Consider the following 17,129-nt stretch of genomic DNA (forward strand, 5'->3'; position numbering starts at 1 on the left):
ACTTCTGATCCTCTTGTCTCCCATACCTCCCCAGAGCTGAGGTTACAGTTATGTGATACAATGTCTGATTTGTGATTCTCTTAAATTAAAAAAACAACTATTTATTATTATTGTTGTTTTTGTTGTTGCTGCTGTGTTGTTGGTAGGCAGGTTTGCATATGCCACAGTGTGACTGTGACCTCTGGGGACCATTGTTTTGAGTTAGTTCTCTCATTTCTGGGAGTCAAACCGAGGCCATCAGGCTTGTGTTCCTTGTAAGTGTCTTTGCCAGCTGAGCCATCTTGCCTGCTCAGTTCCTTTCTATAAAGGGCAATTCGCATTGATGAGCAGGGAGCACCAACACTTGCTGAGCACGTTCTACCTCAGAGAAACGCCCCCAGCCACGGCGAGATTGTTTGCTGTTATAGAAAGCCCCAACAAAGGCACGCCATGTGTGCAACTGGTATCCCATCTATTCCAAGAGAACCAGATGGTTCTGAGTAAATTTAGCTGGGTGCTGCAAGCAGGGTTCCCCTATACATCAAAATAATGTTACTAGAAAAAAATCTACCTCCCTGCAACCCTTCACTCCTGAGGAAGGCTCTCTGTATCCCTCCTATTTCATTTCATTAATTCACTTGAGTTCTGCCTTGTAACTAAGGGGAAGTTGACTTAGCAACAAACCCAGGACAGATCTTTGGAGTTCAGTATCAATGATAACAAAATCCTTCCGCACCAAGTACCGTTTACTTGGTTTTGTCACCCAAGTGTCTATTCTGTGATGGTACTAACTTATGTATTTATTTTATATAATTTTATAATATTGATTTTATAATTTATGCACTTTTTTTTTTTTTTTGCCCTAAGACAGTGTCTTGCCCCATACCCCAGGCTGGCCTCAAACTCCTGACCCTCCAGGATGCTTCAGCATCGTGAGTGCCAAGATGTCGGGCATGCGGCCTCACATCCAGCCCATTGGAGCATTTAGCTGATGCTTTCCAACACATATTTATTAATAGCTTGGCCAGCATAATTAAGATAATTAAAATAACTCTACAGAATGGGCTGCATATTCCAAAGGCATTTTTGACCCTTGAGATGAGGGGCTGGGAAGAGGATGGAACCATTTTTAGAGGCGATGCCGTGAACTTTATATTTGGTCAGCTAACTATGAAGGCTGAGGGACTAGAACTAGGTCTTTAGGGCTAGTGAGAAGGCTTGGTGGACAAAAGAGCTTGCTACTAAAGCGTGAGGACTGGAGTTCAAATCCCTAGCAACCACAGCAGGAGAATGGACACCTAGGAACTAGGTAGCCTGGTACAGGCAGCCCTGAACAAAGTGACCCTGTCTCCAACAAGGTAGACAGTGAGGACAGGCACACCAAGTTGTCTGTACCTGTACGCACACACAGGGACATCCATCCACCCATCCATCTATCCATCCATCCATCCATCCATCCATCCATCCATCCATCCAAACACAATGTTAAAATAATAAGCAAGTGGGCCATCAGTAGGTATTAGGGTGAGAAAGATGGTTTGAATATGACCAGATGGCAGGCCAGATGGCTCAATGAGTATAGGAGCTTGCTGCCAAGCCTGAAGATGTAAGTTCTATCTCCAGGACTTACACAATGAAAACACTGGTGCCCACAGTTGTCAGTCCTCCATAAGCACACGGTGCAGTGGAATACACACCTGCTTGTGAACACACAAGCACACAGTGAATGTCCGAAAAAACCAAAAAGCACATATGACTGAAGAACTTGGTACTATCAGATAGCATAGTTCTTAAACTGAAGATCCAGTAGTAGGTTCACTGAGCCACAGCTCACACCTGCCTGGATAAAACAGACAAACAAACACCACAGAACATTCGCACAAGTCCATGGGAGTGGGGGTGGGGGGAGAAACAACACAGAGCATGTGCACAAGTCCAGGAGCAGATGGGCACATAGGACAGGATTTCGATTGCTTAGATTCATTAACTTCCTCCCATCACCTCAGCTGCCTTCCTTCAACCTTGCCCCCCCCCCCCAATTTTTCTTTTAAAGGCTAAAGCCAGCCAAGGCTCATCCTTGAATGTGTGTTTATGACAGAGAGGTTGGCTCTGGACCTCCGTGAAGGAAGTTTCCTGCGACCCAGCCCCTTCCTTCCTCTCTGCTTCCTATTTAGCAAGGAAGACACAGCAGCGGCTTTTTCCAAACACTCCCAATGCCATAACACCTATGTGCACGAGGCTGCTGAAACTGTGAGGCAAAATAAATCCCCTCCCTTTAAGTTTTTTTTTTTTTTTTTTTTTTTTGGTCAGGTATTCTATTCGGTCATTAGTGACAAAATAAAAGTGACAGATTCATGGGTTGGTGAGATGCCTTGGTAGTAAAACTGCTTGCTATCCAAGATTGACAATTATGGAATCCACTTGAAAAAAAAAGCCAGATGTAGTAGCTTGTGTCTGTAACCCCACTGTTCCTACAGTGAGATGAGAATGGGAGACAGGAGAATCACCCAGGGGCTCACATGTATAGTGCACCGGTGCAAATAACAAGAGACCCGGATTCAAGTATTCAAGAAGAGAAGACGCAGTCCCACAGCTGTCCAGTGATCGCTACCAGCACGCCACACACAAGCGTATAAATAACTATACACATGTAGCAAATGAATAAGAAGAAAAAGAGTATTAAAAAGCAACTAATTGATGCACTTGCCAAGGTCATTCAACAGCCTCTCAGAGAGCAGGTGGGTGGGATGAACTCGTGTGGAACCCAAGACAGCACCACTGGACCAGAAAGAAGGAAGGTGCTGTCATAATTACAAGATGCTATTGCCACTAACATTTTATCCCAGGGCTGCTAAAATATGAAAAACAGTGATATAGAACTGATGACATATTGAGGCTTCATTATAGACCTAGTACGTGCACTAAAGTCCACACTGAGCACACTGCATGGTTAGCTTGTTCTACAACTGTAACAGATTCAGGAGTCAGAACCATCCAGCCAAGTGACAAGGACATGAAGGAAGTGAAGAACAGGTCTAAGGCAGCTTCTACGTGGCCTGTCTTGGTTGGAAGTCCTACCGATACAATTCCAGACCCTTCGCCCTTCACTCTCCTGCCTCTATACTGTAGAGCACTGGATTGATTGACAGAGGGATGAGGGGGCGGGGCCAAACAGGGTCCTTTCCAAGTGCACGAGAGACCCAAGGAAGAACAGCATATGAGGCCATAATGCCTTTCTTCCTGTCAGGAAGTCACCATACAGAGGGTCTGGTACTTGGACCAGTGACCACACACCGTCCTCCTGCTTGGTGAAGTGAAATCAAGAGAACTGTCTCTCAGGATGCCCCAGCACGGTGAGAAGAATGGGGGGCTGCAGGCTTAAACGGGGCAACTTAACAGCTATCGTTCCCCCCCCCCCCCCATCACTGTCACCATTCACAAAGCTGCAAGCAAGAGCCTAACTCTGCAGCCGTTCCCATGACTGATGTCAAAGGGCAGAACCACCATTGACTGGGTATGAGTCATCGCACTGGATCCTCTCCTGAGTCCTCTGACCTGAGCTATGTCTCCTCGTTTGTCATCTGGGATGCTCTGGCCGATACACTCTCATGAATTCTTCACTGCAGAGCCCTGGTCTGCCCCCGTTTGGCCCAAGGCTAGGCAATGATTTCGCCAAACTTGGTACATCACTCTAGTTAGTGGGGCTGGCCAGCTGCTAGCTTTTGGCAGACTCCTAAAGTGTCCTCGTCCAAAATGCTTCAAGACCCAAAGGTTGCTGGCTACCATCTGTCATGATCAATCCTTCCACAGAAGGCCCAAAAACGGCTCCATAAACATAAACAGAAAGATCTAGGTAAATAAACAAGAAAGTCAAGCTTTGTTTTTTTAAAGTGAGGAGCAGTGGTTTTTCCCACAGCAATTAGGTCTCTTGTGAGGGGGAAAAAATAGACAAATATTTGGAAAACAATTGCAAATCTAGTGGATGAGGCTAAGAATGGATTCTAGAAGCCTGGAGGGCAAGCACGTCATATCTCATGGAACAAGACTTGATCGGGTACCTTTTCCAAAATTCAAAAGATGAGTCTATGATGGTACTTCACTGTAGTCCTACTTCTTGGGGGACAAAGGGAGGAAAAGCATGAATTCAAATCCAGCCTGGGCTATGCAGTGAGTTTGAGGCCAACCTGGGCTATTTAAGTAAACCCCCACATACAAGATCCAGCTGAGATTGCCTTCTGCTACTATTCCAGGCTGACCACCACAGTAAAACTGCTGTCTGTATATTTTAAAAATAAAATTGGTTATATAATATGTAAATAATCCATAAGCAAACCATTCCTAAGTTACTTTAAGATTTTAATTACGTTATTTATCATGTGCATATGAGCATGATGCATGCACGCAGTGTACTCGTGAAGGTCAGAGGATAACTGATGGGGGTCAGGTCTTTCCTTCCACCCTGTAAGCTCCAAGGATCAAACCTGATGTATTATGTAACAGCTGGCTCTACTTTCTTTGTGTCACGAAGAGAAAGATGAAAATTCCCATTTTTGTTCTTTGATCAAAATTTGTCCTATTTTTTGGACTCCCCCCCCCCCATTTTGATTTTATAATCAATTTAGGACAAGCACTGCCTATTCCTTGAGTATGACCTACTACATGCTGGGTGTCTAGACTACAAAAGCTGGGAGTGAGGGTGCACTCTTGTAACCCAGCACTTGGGAGGCTAAGGTAGAAGGATTGCTACAAGTTTTAGGCCAGCTGGGCTACAAAGTGAGTCCCTGTTTCAAAAACCCAATAGTTCCGGACTCTTGTTTTGTAGCTGCTACTTCTGGTGCATTTGTCTGGTTAATTCACCCTGATTGAATGCAGGATAAACACTGGGGAAAGGCTCACCCATAAGTGAGGGTGTAGCCCCTCAGTGGGTCACGATGGAAGGCATACCATGTCTTTTTATATTGTCATATGTATATGTTCCCATATTGTGTGATGTGAAGTCTGTGCCTGGTGGGACTGGTTAGGTGACAGCGGAATCTGGGTGGAATTCCTTGAACGAAACTGAAATGGCAGGATGTCTGCCCCATGAGACTCTGTTTTTAGCTCTGGCTGTTGGCTCCCCCCTGCTGTGATAGTGGCAACATTGTAACATTGTCATCCAGACCACATCCCCCTCCTACTTGGCAGTTTCCCAGCTATGCCTCACCTTTCTCTCTTAGACTACGTGGCTGGTTACTTGTTTTTATGAAACTGGTAGCAGCCAGCAGAGGCGGGGGCTTTTCAGATCTATCACAACATGGTTGACACAGGTCAAAGGAAAACCAAGCACTACTTGAAGCGCAGTAAGGATGAGTAATAATTCTGGTTGGCATTGTGACTGCACCTCTGGTTCAGAGGGCTGGCCTTTACCCTGGACATACCTTTGTTTGGCTCATGTCTGTTTGCTCTTTCACTTGTTTGAGATAGGGCTTCATTCTGTAGTTTCGGTTGGCTGAGAACTATGTAACCATTATATGGCTTTGAACTCAAGGCAAGCTGGTTGCCACAGACTCCTGCTTGCTGGGGTGACAGGTGTGAATGACCATTGTTGTTACTGTTGTTCTTTTAAATAGCCATCTCTGAAGGGGTTAGAGCGTCGGCCCAGGAGTTCAGAGCACAGGGGGCTCTTGCAGAGGACCTAGGTTTAGTTTCCAGCACACACTTGTTGGGTTATATCCACAAAAAATTCCAGAGGAATCGTATGCCCTCTTCCGGTTGCCATGGGTACTGCATGCATATGGTACACATACATACATACATGCCAGCCACACATAAAAAAAGAAATAAATAGAACAACACCTTTAAAAAAAATTTAGTTTCAAGATCGCAAACTGTACTATAAATAGGAAAGGCCACATCTTGGAATCAAATAAGACTCATGTTTCTATTGTCCTCAAAATGATACTTTTGGACAGAGACTTCACAGACCCACGTGGATAAAAAATTCTCCCAAACTGAAAATGAAGGCATTTCTTGTATTTGTTTTGATATGTACTGGCTTATTAGAGAAATTTTCAGATTTTGTAGGTGATTGGCTACAAAAAAAAAAAAAAAAAAAAAAAAAATCTAAGGCTAAGGGGCTGGGGAGATGACTCAGCAGTTAAGAGCACTGACTGCTCTTCCAGAGGTCCTGAGTTCAATTCCCAGCAACCACATGGCGGCTCACAACCACCTGTAATGGGGTCTGATGGCCTCTTCTGGTGTGTCTGAAGACACCTATGGTGTGCAGCATATAGCTACAGTATAAGATAAATAATTCTTTTTTTTTTTAAATCTAAGGTTAAAAAGATGGAAGACATCAGAGATCATGTCTAAAAATAAAGTAGCTGCCTTTTCATCTCCTCTAATCCTTAGTTAGAACCCACTGAAGGAGCAGACCATCTTTGGGGACCAGAAATCTGGGTACTGTAGATCCCGCTGGCATTCCTGCTTCACAAATTAATTTCAGCACACTTTACAACGTGTTAATAAATTACCATGTGTTGCCCCCTGGATGTTGCAAATAACAATAATGAAATAAACTTTGCAATCACCAGTGTGAGATTCAGTTCTGGATAAACCCAGCTGTCCTGAAACAACAAATTCTCTGTCTCCCAGCTGGTTACTTCCAGGGTTGCTAATTAGGCCGAGGCTGAGAGGAGCTCTGGCCTCATCTCCAAGGCAGTCCCAGCTGAGGTCAGTCAAAGCTTCAAACTGTTTATGCCATTTACCTAAAGGTGTCCTTCCCACCCCTGCAATGAATGAAAGCTGACTTCTCCGGTAAGATTTGTAGTTAACTAAATGAGATGGTGCGATTCCCTATGACCAAGAATGACCTCAGTGATTGAAAAGGAATCTTAAGTGGTTGGAGAGGTGAGGTGGCTCAGTGGTTAGAACTTTGACTGCTCTTCCAGAGGGCCCAGGTTTGATGTCTAGCATCCTCACAGTAGCTAAAAAAAAAAAAAAAGGGCTGGTGAGATGGCTCAGTGGGTTAGAGCACCCGACTGCTCTTCCGAAGGTCCAGAGTTCAAATCCCAGCAACCACATGGTGGCTCACAACCATCCGTAACGAGATCTGACTCCCTCTTCTGGAGTGTCTGAAGACAGCTACAATGTACTTACATATAATAAATAAATAAATAAATCTTTAAAAAAAAAAAAAATCGGTGATGACTCCAGTCTCAGGGATTGTAGCCTCTCCTCTGGCTTTTGCAGGCATTTCGTACATACAGTGCACAGACATACCTGTAGTGAAAACACTGATACGTATAAAGATAAATAAATAAAAACTAAAAAGGAAATGAGTCTTAAGCCATGCCCGGTGGTGTAGGCCTGTAATCCCAGCTAATGAAGTAAGTGGCTGAGGCAGGAGGTTTGGCAGTTCAAGGCCAGCATGGGCAACTTAGTGAGACTGGGACTCAGTATATTACGTAAAAGCTAGGCACATGTATTGCAACCTGAGTTCTGGGGAGCTGCAAACAGGAGGAACCCTGAAGCTCTCCTAGGTCTCAGGGGAACCTCAGACATCCTTCCACGCTCCCCTCAGGATCTGTCTTCCCAATGTCCCCCCAGAAGAACGGTGACACTATCACTGACCCAGGTCAAAGGTCAAAGGTTAAAGCAAGAACCCCCAAGGTCATCCACATTCCCCTCTTCCTCACCCACCGTATCAATTCCAACAGAAAGTAAGTGTTTTGAAGACCATATCCATCTCTCCTGGCTTCATACCTGGCCACCTTTCCAGCCTAGGCCACCATCTTGGCTTGGATTATAGGAAAGCAAAAAACCAACAATGTTCCAAACTGTTGATCAACAGTGCTTGCTGGACAGTCTGGACCCAATCAGCATTTCCTCAGGAAACCACCATTAACCCAAGTATGGCCACTGTGGCGCTGACAGTGGCGCCCAACACGTGCACATCACCTTCTGCCGTGTGAGGTGCTTTCCTGTAAACACATCTCCAGGAATCCTCCACTTGCCAGCAATATTGATTTCATAACCCTTGATCAGGAAACCCAGTCTCTGATGGGCCAAGGGAACGCCTATGGTCCGAGACGGGACGTGAGCGGTGGATTGATCTGCCCGTCTCATAAGGAACAACTCTGCATTCTTTCATTACAATATAGACTCAAAACTCTACATTGAAAATATTTCTTCAGGGACAGCTCTGTGAGAGAGCTCAATTTCGTGGAAAAGAATGACAGGCTCTCTCCTTCTCACCTCCGGGAGGAATCATGCCCTTGGTGACACATATGGCTGATAAAATATAAACAAGTGGAAATCTACAAAGAAGACGCTCCCCCAGTTTTGAGTGTGAAAGTGTACCTGTATCTGTGTGTGCACACATGTGTAAGGGCTAATGTCCGGATCATCTTGGAATACCCTTCCACCTTGGTCCTTGCAGGGTCCCTTAGAACCCAGAGTTCTCTAATGTGGTTAGTTCTTACTAGATGTGGGTAGTCTAGTTAGCTTTGTTTGCTTGCCCTGAGGCTCCATAACCACTTTCTGAGGTGGAGATTACAGGCAGGCTGTTATACCCACCTGGCATTTAGGTGTGTTTCTGGGGATGCAAACTGTCTTAGGGTTTGTATTTCTGCACACAACAAAGCATCATGACCAAGAAGCAAGTTGGTGAGGAAAGGGTTTATTCAGCTTACACTTCCGCACTGCTGTTCATCACCAAAGGAAGTCAGGACAGGAACTCATACAGGGCAGGAACTTAGAGACAGGAGCTGATGCAGAGGCCATGGAGGGATGTTACTTACTGGCTTGCTTCCCCTGGCTTGCTCAGCTTGCTTTCTTATAGAACCCAGGACTACCAGCCCAGAGATGGTACCACCCACAATGGGCTGGGCCCTCCCTCACTAATTGAGAACATGCCTTACAGTTGGATCTCATGGAGGCATTTCCTCAAGGGAGGCTCCTTTCTCTGTGATAACTCCAGTTTGTGTCAGGTTGACACACACAACCAAGCAGTACACAAACTTTGGTCTTTAGGCTTACAGGACTCTACCACTGCCCAGACCACAAAGACCCTTTGGAGAACCTTCCACTTTCATGAGTATGCAGAACTGAGGCCTTTTGGACAGCCTAGCTTATTGAATTTTTATACACTTAATCGCTGGTGCTGAGATTTTTTATTTTTTGCCTCTTACATCTACTTAGGGTTAAAAATCCAAACACCTAGGTGCCACCTATGACCAATGAAATCCTGGTCTTTTGGGTAGGGACAGCAGCATAGGATTGCTGAGTTTTGTGAGGGATTTCAACATAAAAACCACTGCTAGGCTGCCATGCTGGGTGACAGTGGCATGTCCTATATATACCCCACCAAGAGAAGAGATGAAGCTCAGCCATGGGGTAAGCCCATTTGGAGAAGTCAGCTTTCTGAAAGGTTCCGTAATCCTCTGTGTTAGCGAGTGTTTGAACAGTCTATACCTGCCACCAAAGCATTTGGGACTAAGTAGTTAGAACTTCTTAGGAGAGGGCTGGTGAGATGGCCCAGCAATTAAAGGTCACTTGCTGCTGAGCCTGATGTCTAATCCCTGGGGACCGCATGATGAAGATTGGTGACTCCTACTAGCTGTCCTCTGACTACACACTTACTTACACACACACACACACACACAAAATAAGTGTAAAAACAATTAAAAAAAAAAAACTTCTTAGGTGATCTCAGTTTGATGAAACACACCTGTGACCCCAGGAGCTGAGAGGCTGAGGGGAGAGCGAGGCCAGCCTGCATGTGTATGAAGTCCAAAGCTAGCCTGGATCAAACGAACAAGCTAGCTAGCTAGGTTAGGTGAGCCCAGCGTGCAGCCAGGACTGAGAACCGCTACTTTGCATGGTGCCTGCTTTGTTTGGAAGAGGAAGCGGTGGTGGAGGCGGCGGCCAGACTGCCCCCATTAACCTGTTGGCACTGCAGCAGGTGTCACAGGAATGTCCTCCCCTCTTCAGCCGGACCAGGCAGTGCTAGGCACTGACTGCAATCCAGATTTATGGTCTTGGACAAACAGAACCTTGCCTTGGCACGGCCCCATCTCCCGAGCGCTAATTAAGGCCTAAATAACTCCCATCAGTTTGCGCGTGAAGTAAATGCACCTCGATTTAAGACAACTCCCCCATTGTGTCTGGTCTGATGGAACCACAGCTTGCAGGTTTACACAAACACTTCCTAGTCTCTTCTTTAATGAGAAGATAGTGCTGTGAAGTCGTCCTGACAACGTTTTTACTAGATTTTGGATCACATTTATGACTGAGATGATAATGGGTAATAAGATAGTAGCATGCACTCCATTCAGCCGCTAATCAGCGTGATTATCGCCAGAGTCTTTCAAGGTAATTATTGCTTCTCATCACAGTCCATTTCATTAAAATTCTGGCAGGTATGGGTGGAAATGGTGCAGGCGGACTCATGAGGGTGGAAGTTGAATGGTAAGACCATAGAGATACAAAAGGCACAGGTGAGTTTATTAAATAGTGAGTGAAATACCCATAATGCACCGCTTCCCACACTCCGTCTTCTCTCTTTACTCCATGGGCAGAACAAGGATGTGCCTGATCAAGGTATGGGCTTTCTCAGGGCTTTGGATTTGAACCCGTGGCTAGACTTATCTTGTCGTCATCTATTCTTAGATAAATATGCACTTGGGACTTGGGGGCATGAGTGAGCCTCCCTTCTATCCCTCCTGGGATCAACACTAAACTGCTGACTGCAATTTAGGGAAAGGTGCACAGGCAGGGAAGCCAGGGCTCTCTGCTCCAGTGGCCCCAGGAGAAGCACATGTAGATCTGAGAGCAGACTCAGGCAGAGGCCAGGGTAGGAAGTCAATCCTACCCTACCCAGGGGCTTGTCAATCTGTCAGGATAAAGATACTCTCTCTGCGGTCTATACAGGGAGAGCGGATTTGAATTTACTCATATGAAATGAAGCTCAGAGAAAAAGAGAATGAGAAAAAAAAAAGTTTTGTTTTTTTTTTTTTCTCAAGATACGGTTTTTCTGTGTAGCCCTGGCTGTCCCAGAATCCACTCTATAGACCAGGCTGGCCTCAAACTCAGAGATCTGCCCGCCTCTGCCTCCCAAGTACTGGGATTAAATGCATGTGCCACCACTGCCTGGCTGGAAAGACCATTTAAAAAGTTATTTTCATTATTATTTTGTATTTTGCCTGCATGTATTTCCGTGTACCATGGCATGGCTGGTGCCCTGGAGGGACATTAGATGGTGGGCATCAGATCCCCTGGTTCTGGAGTCATAACCAGTTGTGAGTCCCTGAAGATGGGCATTAGGAAATGAACTCGGGTCCTTTGCACAAGGAACATCCCTCTTAATGTCTCCCCTCACCCCCAAACCCACGTTTGCTCCAACTGTGCCAGCAAGAGCAATTCTGGCACCTGAGTTTTACTATGCTTTTTCTGATTGCTCAGAGCCACGCCCAAAGGGTCAAGCTCATGTCAATCTCCAGTGGGCAGCCAGAAGAGCATCAAAGAGAAGGCAGCACAGCCAACCGTACGTGAGAGCCGGGGAGAAGATGGCTCAGTTAAGTACAAGCGCAAGGACCTGAGTCTGGATTCCTGGCATCCACAGGAAGAGCTGGACACGCTACCTGCCACGCGCCTGACATCTTGGAGCTAGAGAAGCAGAGGCAGGCTGTCGCCTGAGCCTGCCGAGCAGAATATGTGAATTCCATTTTCAGTGAGAGATGTGCTCTCAAAAAAATAAGGTGGAGGAGAATGACTGGGAATTACACACAATGTTGACCTACAGCTTCTAGACACAGAAAGACAGACAGACAGACACACACACACAGACACACAAACAGACACACACACACATCAAATCAAGTTGGGAAGGGTATGCCATACATGCTGGTTAAAAACAGCATACTGTATGATTTAATTTGGGAGGGGCTGGTTAGGAAACGAATCACTAATAACCTATAATGGGAGTCAGAGGGATATGGGTATTCATCTCTGAATCAAGGGGTCACTCTTGGCTTTTCTTTCAATTTGGACCTTTTTCCAGTGTGTATTTTAAGTTTTTTTTTTTTTTTTCCATTTTTTATTAGGTATTTAACTCATTTACATTTCCAATGCTATACCAAAAGTCCCCCATATCCACCCACCCCCGTATTTTAAGTTTTAAAAACTGCATACTAACTGTCCAATCAGAAAAGGTCACCATTTGCCAAGATCAGCATGCATCCTTTGTGACGTAGCCATCGTGGCTTTGATAAAGCTGACCCACAAAGTACACTGAACTCTGGCTGAACGGGGACAGTCCTCTCCTTTGCCTTTGTGAAACCACCTTGAGTAGATGCTCACAATGGCGTTCCTGAACCTGGTGAGAGGAGGCTATCCTAGCTAGGGATATTTATTCTCTCTGGAAAGTTCCAGAAATTCTGGAGCAGGCGTAGCTGGGTACCAATAAAACTTTATTTATAAAGAAAGTAGTTTGGGCTAGGGAAGACAGCTTAGTTAGTAGTGGCTAAAACACTTTAAAAAAATACCTGTGGGACTGGAGTTTGGATCTCCAAGACTCACATAAATGCTTAGTAGATGTAGCAGCCTGTCTGTAACGCTACTCCTTAGATGACACAAGATTCCCAGAACAAGGAGCTGGCCAGGCTAGCTATATCAGGTAGCTCCAGGTTCAATTGAGAGATGCTGCCTCAAAGAATAAGGTGGAAAGCAATCAGGGAAAATAACTGGCATCCACCTCAGGCCTCCATATACACATAGTCTCTCTCTCTCTCTCTCTCTCTCTCTCTCACACACACACACACTCATGCACTTGGGCACTATTCATAACTAAGCAGACACACACTTGAGCACACCATCACATACATATACCTATGAATAGGTGACCAGGAGACCAAACCAAACCAGAACAAAGCAGTTTGCCATCACCTGAAGAGCTAATACTCAAGGAACAGACGTAACTAGGCATCAGGCAGGTCATCCCTGCCCACAGTAGTATTTATAGAAAGCATCCCTCCGACTGCTCCCGTAACCGGCCACAACTCCTTGCACACTGGGAGGTCGTCTAGTGTGTTCACGGTTTTGGCTATGAGAAATGTTGATCTTGGTCCCCTAGGTAAACAGGAGGCATCCGAAAGCTGGGAAATGAGCCTGGTTTGTTTTTTTTTCCTTTGCTTTGAGACCTTCCAGGCTAGTCTCAAACTTGACATCTTCTTCCCTGGCGCCTCCCCCTACGCCGCCCCATACCCAGTGCTAGGAATACAGGTATGTATCATCACACCCACCATTCCTGCCTCCAAGTGACTCATGTGGTGATATAAACAGAAGGTGTTTAATACGCCCTTGCTGAATAATGAATGGATGAATTCGTGAGTGAGTGAGTGAGTGAATGAATGAATATGAATGAATGAATTCCTGAAAGTCTTCTTTCGGTGAGCTTTAATAAAACTCAGTTTTGAGCGTCACCTCTTGGGGACCATTGAAACTCCATCCAGGCAAAGTCCCTCTTAAATTAGCTATCTTGTATTCTCAGCACTAAGGAGATGATCTAATCTGAGGTGGCTTAGGAAGAGGCACGGCCCCAGATCATACAGAAGGTGCCCAGCAGCTCTGACATCTGCCAGTCACTCTTTATGGTCTAGCCAGTCACAAGGTGGCACAGTGCCTGCCCCACAAATACAGCCATGCCCTGTAAGTAATTTGATACTGCTCAGGGTAGGAAGTTTTAAGATGTTTCTGAGTCCCCTCTCCACTCATTGCAATCACTTCCATTGCAGAAAGGAGGAAAGACAGGCACATTAGAAGACAGCAAAGCCAGACTATAAGATATCCCATGCCTGGTCCCAATGGGCCAGGGCCTCTCTGAGGTTTCAGGCACAGAGCAGGGCTGGGAGACCGAGACTCAAGTGAGACTTGGATTGAGAGGCTCTGAGCAGCTACTCACACTATCGTTGCTTCCCTTGTTGTCTTCATACTTGGTTTCTATGTGGATGGAGAATTTCGGCAGGAAGGAACACTGTGGAGAAAAAATAGACTTTGATCAGCAGAGTAGTTGCCTTCTGTCTTTAGTGTGGCATGGGCCGCTTGGCTGACCATTCGGTTGGGAGCACAGGCCTACAGCAGACACAGTAAGTCACACATTAATAACCACATCCTGTAGGAGAAGCCACTACCATGAACACCCCTTCTTCTAAGAGTCAGACCAGAGGCAGTAAGCTGTGTTGGAAGGGGTGTGGCCCAGGACATTTCCAACAATGTGAAATCCTGACACAGGTGTGGCTATGTAGACACCTGTTGCAGTGGCCAACTCCAGGACAGGGGAGCCCACCTGCTCACTAGGGACCTGACCTTAACCCATGTGCTAAGGTGCATATAAAATTAGGATGTGTGTGCATGTATCACAGTTCAACCTTGAGAACAGAGATTATTGGTCAGATGGGTATGCATGTGTCACATGTGTGTATATACATGTGTGTGTGCGTGCATGCAAGCATAGACATGCTGATGGTCTCTGATGAGTGTTTTCCTCAGTCACACTCCACCTTGTGTGTGTGTGTGTGTGTGTTTGTGTGTGTGTGTGAGTGTGTGAGATAGGGTCTCTCTATGTGGTCCTGCCTGTCCTGGAATTCCCTCTGTAGACCAGGCTGGCCTTAAACTCACAAAGATCCTCCTGCCTCTGCCTCCAGTGCTGCTTTTAAGGATGTATGCTGCCTTTGTATCTGCCTGTCTCCACCTTTCCCTACCCCCAACTGAGATCATGATAGGTACCTGTGCTCTGGTATTTTATGTGGGTGCTGGGAGCTAAGCAAAGCTCACCCTGCTTGCCCAGCAAACGCTTTACCTAACAAGCAAGCTCCCAGCCTCTAGAATTTGTTTTTTAATCTGTAACTTTACAGCACTGGCAAGATGACTCAACAGGAAACGTACTTGCCGCTCAAGTCTGACGACCTGAGTTCTATCCCTGAAACTCACGGGAAAAAGCCAGATGTGATAGTGCAAATCTGTACTCCCAGTCTTTCTATGGAAAATGGGAAGCAGAGGCAAGACCTTTCTGGAAGCTTATGGGCAAGCTAGCCTGGGGTACACAGCATAGAAGAAACAGTAAGAGAAACCCAGCCTCAAACCAAGGTTGAAGGAAAGATTGGAATTTCAACGTTGTCTTCTAACCCTCCCCCCCTTTTTTTTTGTTTTTTTGTTTTTGTTTTTGTTTTGTTTTTCGAGACAGGGTTTCTCTGTATAGCCCTGGCTGTCTTGGAACTCACTTTGTAGACCAGGCTGGCCTTGAACTCAGAAATCCTCCTGCCTCTGCCTCCCAAGTGCTGGGATTAAAGGTGTGCACCACCACACCCGGCTCTTTTTTTTTTTTTTTTAAGAATTATTTATTTATGTCTATGTATATGAGTACACTGTAGCAGTCTTCAGACACACCAGAAGAAAGCATCAGATCCCATTACAGATGTTGTGAGCCACCATGTGGTTGCTGGGAATTGAACTCAGGACCTTTGGAAGAGCAGTCAGCGCTTTTAACCACTGAGCCAGCCCTTACCCCCTCTCTTAACCCATTATGTACTAGTGACATAGAAAGGATAAATAAATGATATATAGCTTAACAATAGTGTGTCGAGCAGCTGGAATCACAGCTCAAGGTAGAGCATGTGCATTGTGCTTGTAAGGTCTTGAGTTTGATTTTCAGAACGGAATCATCAATGTACAGTGCGGCAACAAGTAAGCCAGCAGTGACCAGCACCAGGCTGCAGGGGGCCTGGCCAATGCGTGATGGACAGAGGCTTTATTTGCAAGGCTGCCCCAGGGTCTGTGTCTCACCAGGCCCCACTGTGTCTCTATTAGCTTGGGAAGGTCAGGCAGTCTGGGAAGAGGATGCGGACAGATCTGGGTGTATCCAACTTCCTCCCCCGAACTGAGCTGGGCATTATCTTTCTTGGACACCAGAGATGGGATTGAAGGCTAATGTTTAAAAGGATCCAGTGATTTCCCTGGGACCTGCAGGTATTAGATATAAGAGACATGGCTTGTTCTGGTCACAGTCCCAAGAGGCTATGTTCTCTGCCCCTGGCATTTTCTGAATGTTTCCAAGTTCTTGGATGCTTGCGAATTCCCCAAGGAGCAAATGCTAATATTATCATCGCTCTTTTCAAGATGAGAAACGGAGCCATAGAGAGGTTAAGCAGATGGCCTACAATCACACAGCCAGCACCGTACAGAATCAGGACTGAAAGCTAAGTAGTTGGTTCCCAGTATCCATACTCTTGAGTGCTACACTCTGCGGTTCTCGAAGCCGGGCATCCAGCTCAGTGGTAGCAGCAGCATTTTGTAATGTCTCAGTATCCACCCTACAGCATCTGATTCCAAAAAGCCTGCAGGTGCAGTCCAGCAATGTGAGCTGCACAACCCCATGAGGGGCATGCTGGGCACGGTCCAGTGGGGAAACTGCCTTACTTCCTTGTTCTCGGGCAGGCCAGGCCAGCTAAGGTCTCAGCATCTACTACTAAGGTAGCCTGCATCTCCCGTGCTCCCTTCCGCTGTATCTGCCCTCCCTTGTCAGCCCGTTGACCACAGGCATGCCTGTATAACAAAGCCCAGGATGTACCATGGCTAGTTTCCCTGAAACCATATGCCTTGTGCATCTACCTGCTTTAATCCCAGAGAAGCAATCCGAGTTGTGGCTAAGGAAACATGGAGACGACCAATCCTAGTAATTGCCTCGATGGAGGCCGAGGCGCTGTGGTGATTTATTAACACCTCCCCCGCTGTCTCTCATCCAACCTCTCACTCGGTAACCACTCTGCCCTCACACCCATTTCCTGGGACTTCCAGGGAGGGAGGCTGGTCATCACGAGTCAAGACGCTGGCACCCTTGAAGCCCCACCCTCCCCCCGGCAGAACCTTGACTGACTCTTGAGCTCGGGAGACATCCTTGCGAAGAAAACCTCTTAAAGATAACAAGCCTTTAGGGAAATCAATATTTGTACTTGCAGATCTATGACTCATCCTAGGGTCAATCCAATGAGGGGCGAGAGAAGGCAGCAATGCAAGGTGCGAATCTGTCTGTGTTGCCAACCGAAAACTCCACAGAGGTGTATCTCTAAGTGTCTGTGTAGCCGTGTCCCTGACGTGTCTATCTATCCCTTTCTACC

General features: G+C 46.2%; 1 protein-coding gene across 5 annotated transcripts in view; it reads right to left on the reverse strand.

Annotated features, from left to right (window-relative positions):
• The window catches only part of Pitpnc1 (phosphatidylinositol transfer protein, cytoplasmic 1), a 262,829-nt gene that overhangs the window by 74,389 nt on the left and 171,311 nt on the right, over nt 1-17,129 (reverse strand). For all 5 annotated transcript variants that reach the window (NR_153311.1, NM_001359616.1, NM_145823.2 and 2 more), the window contains exon 5: nt 13,919-13,990. Coding sequence is in view for 4 of the 5 variants with exons in the window: in NM_001359616.1 (NP_001346545.1) it covers nt 13,919-13,990 (72 nt within the window). In the remaining variant the exon portion in view is untranslated. The remainder of the gene's footprint in view (nt 1-13,918; nt 13,991-17,129) is intronic.

The sequence above is a fragment of the Mus musculus genome, chromosome 11, assembly GCF_000001635.26.
Source record: "Mus musculus strain C57BL/6J chromosome 11, GRCm38.p6 C57BL/6J".
In the NCBI taxonomy this organism is placed as follows: domain Eukaryota; kingdom Metazoa; phylum Chordata; class Mammalia; order Rodentia; family Muridae; genus Mus; species Mus musculus.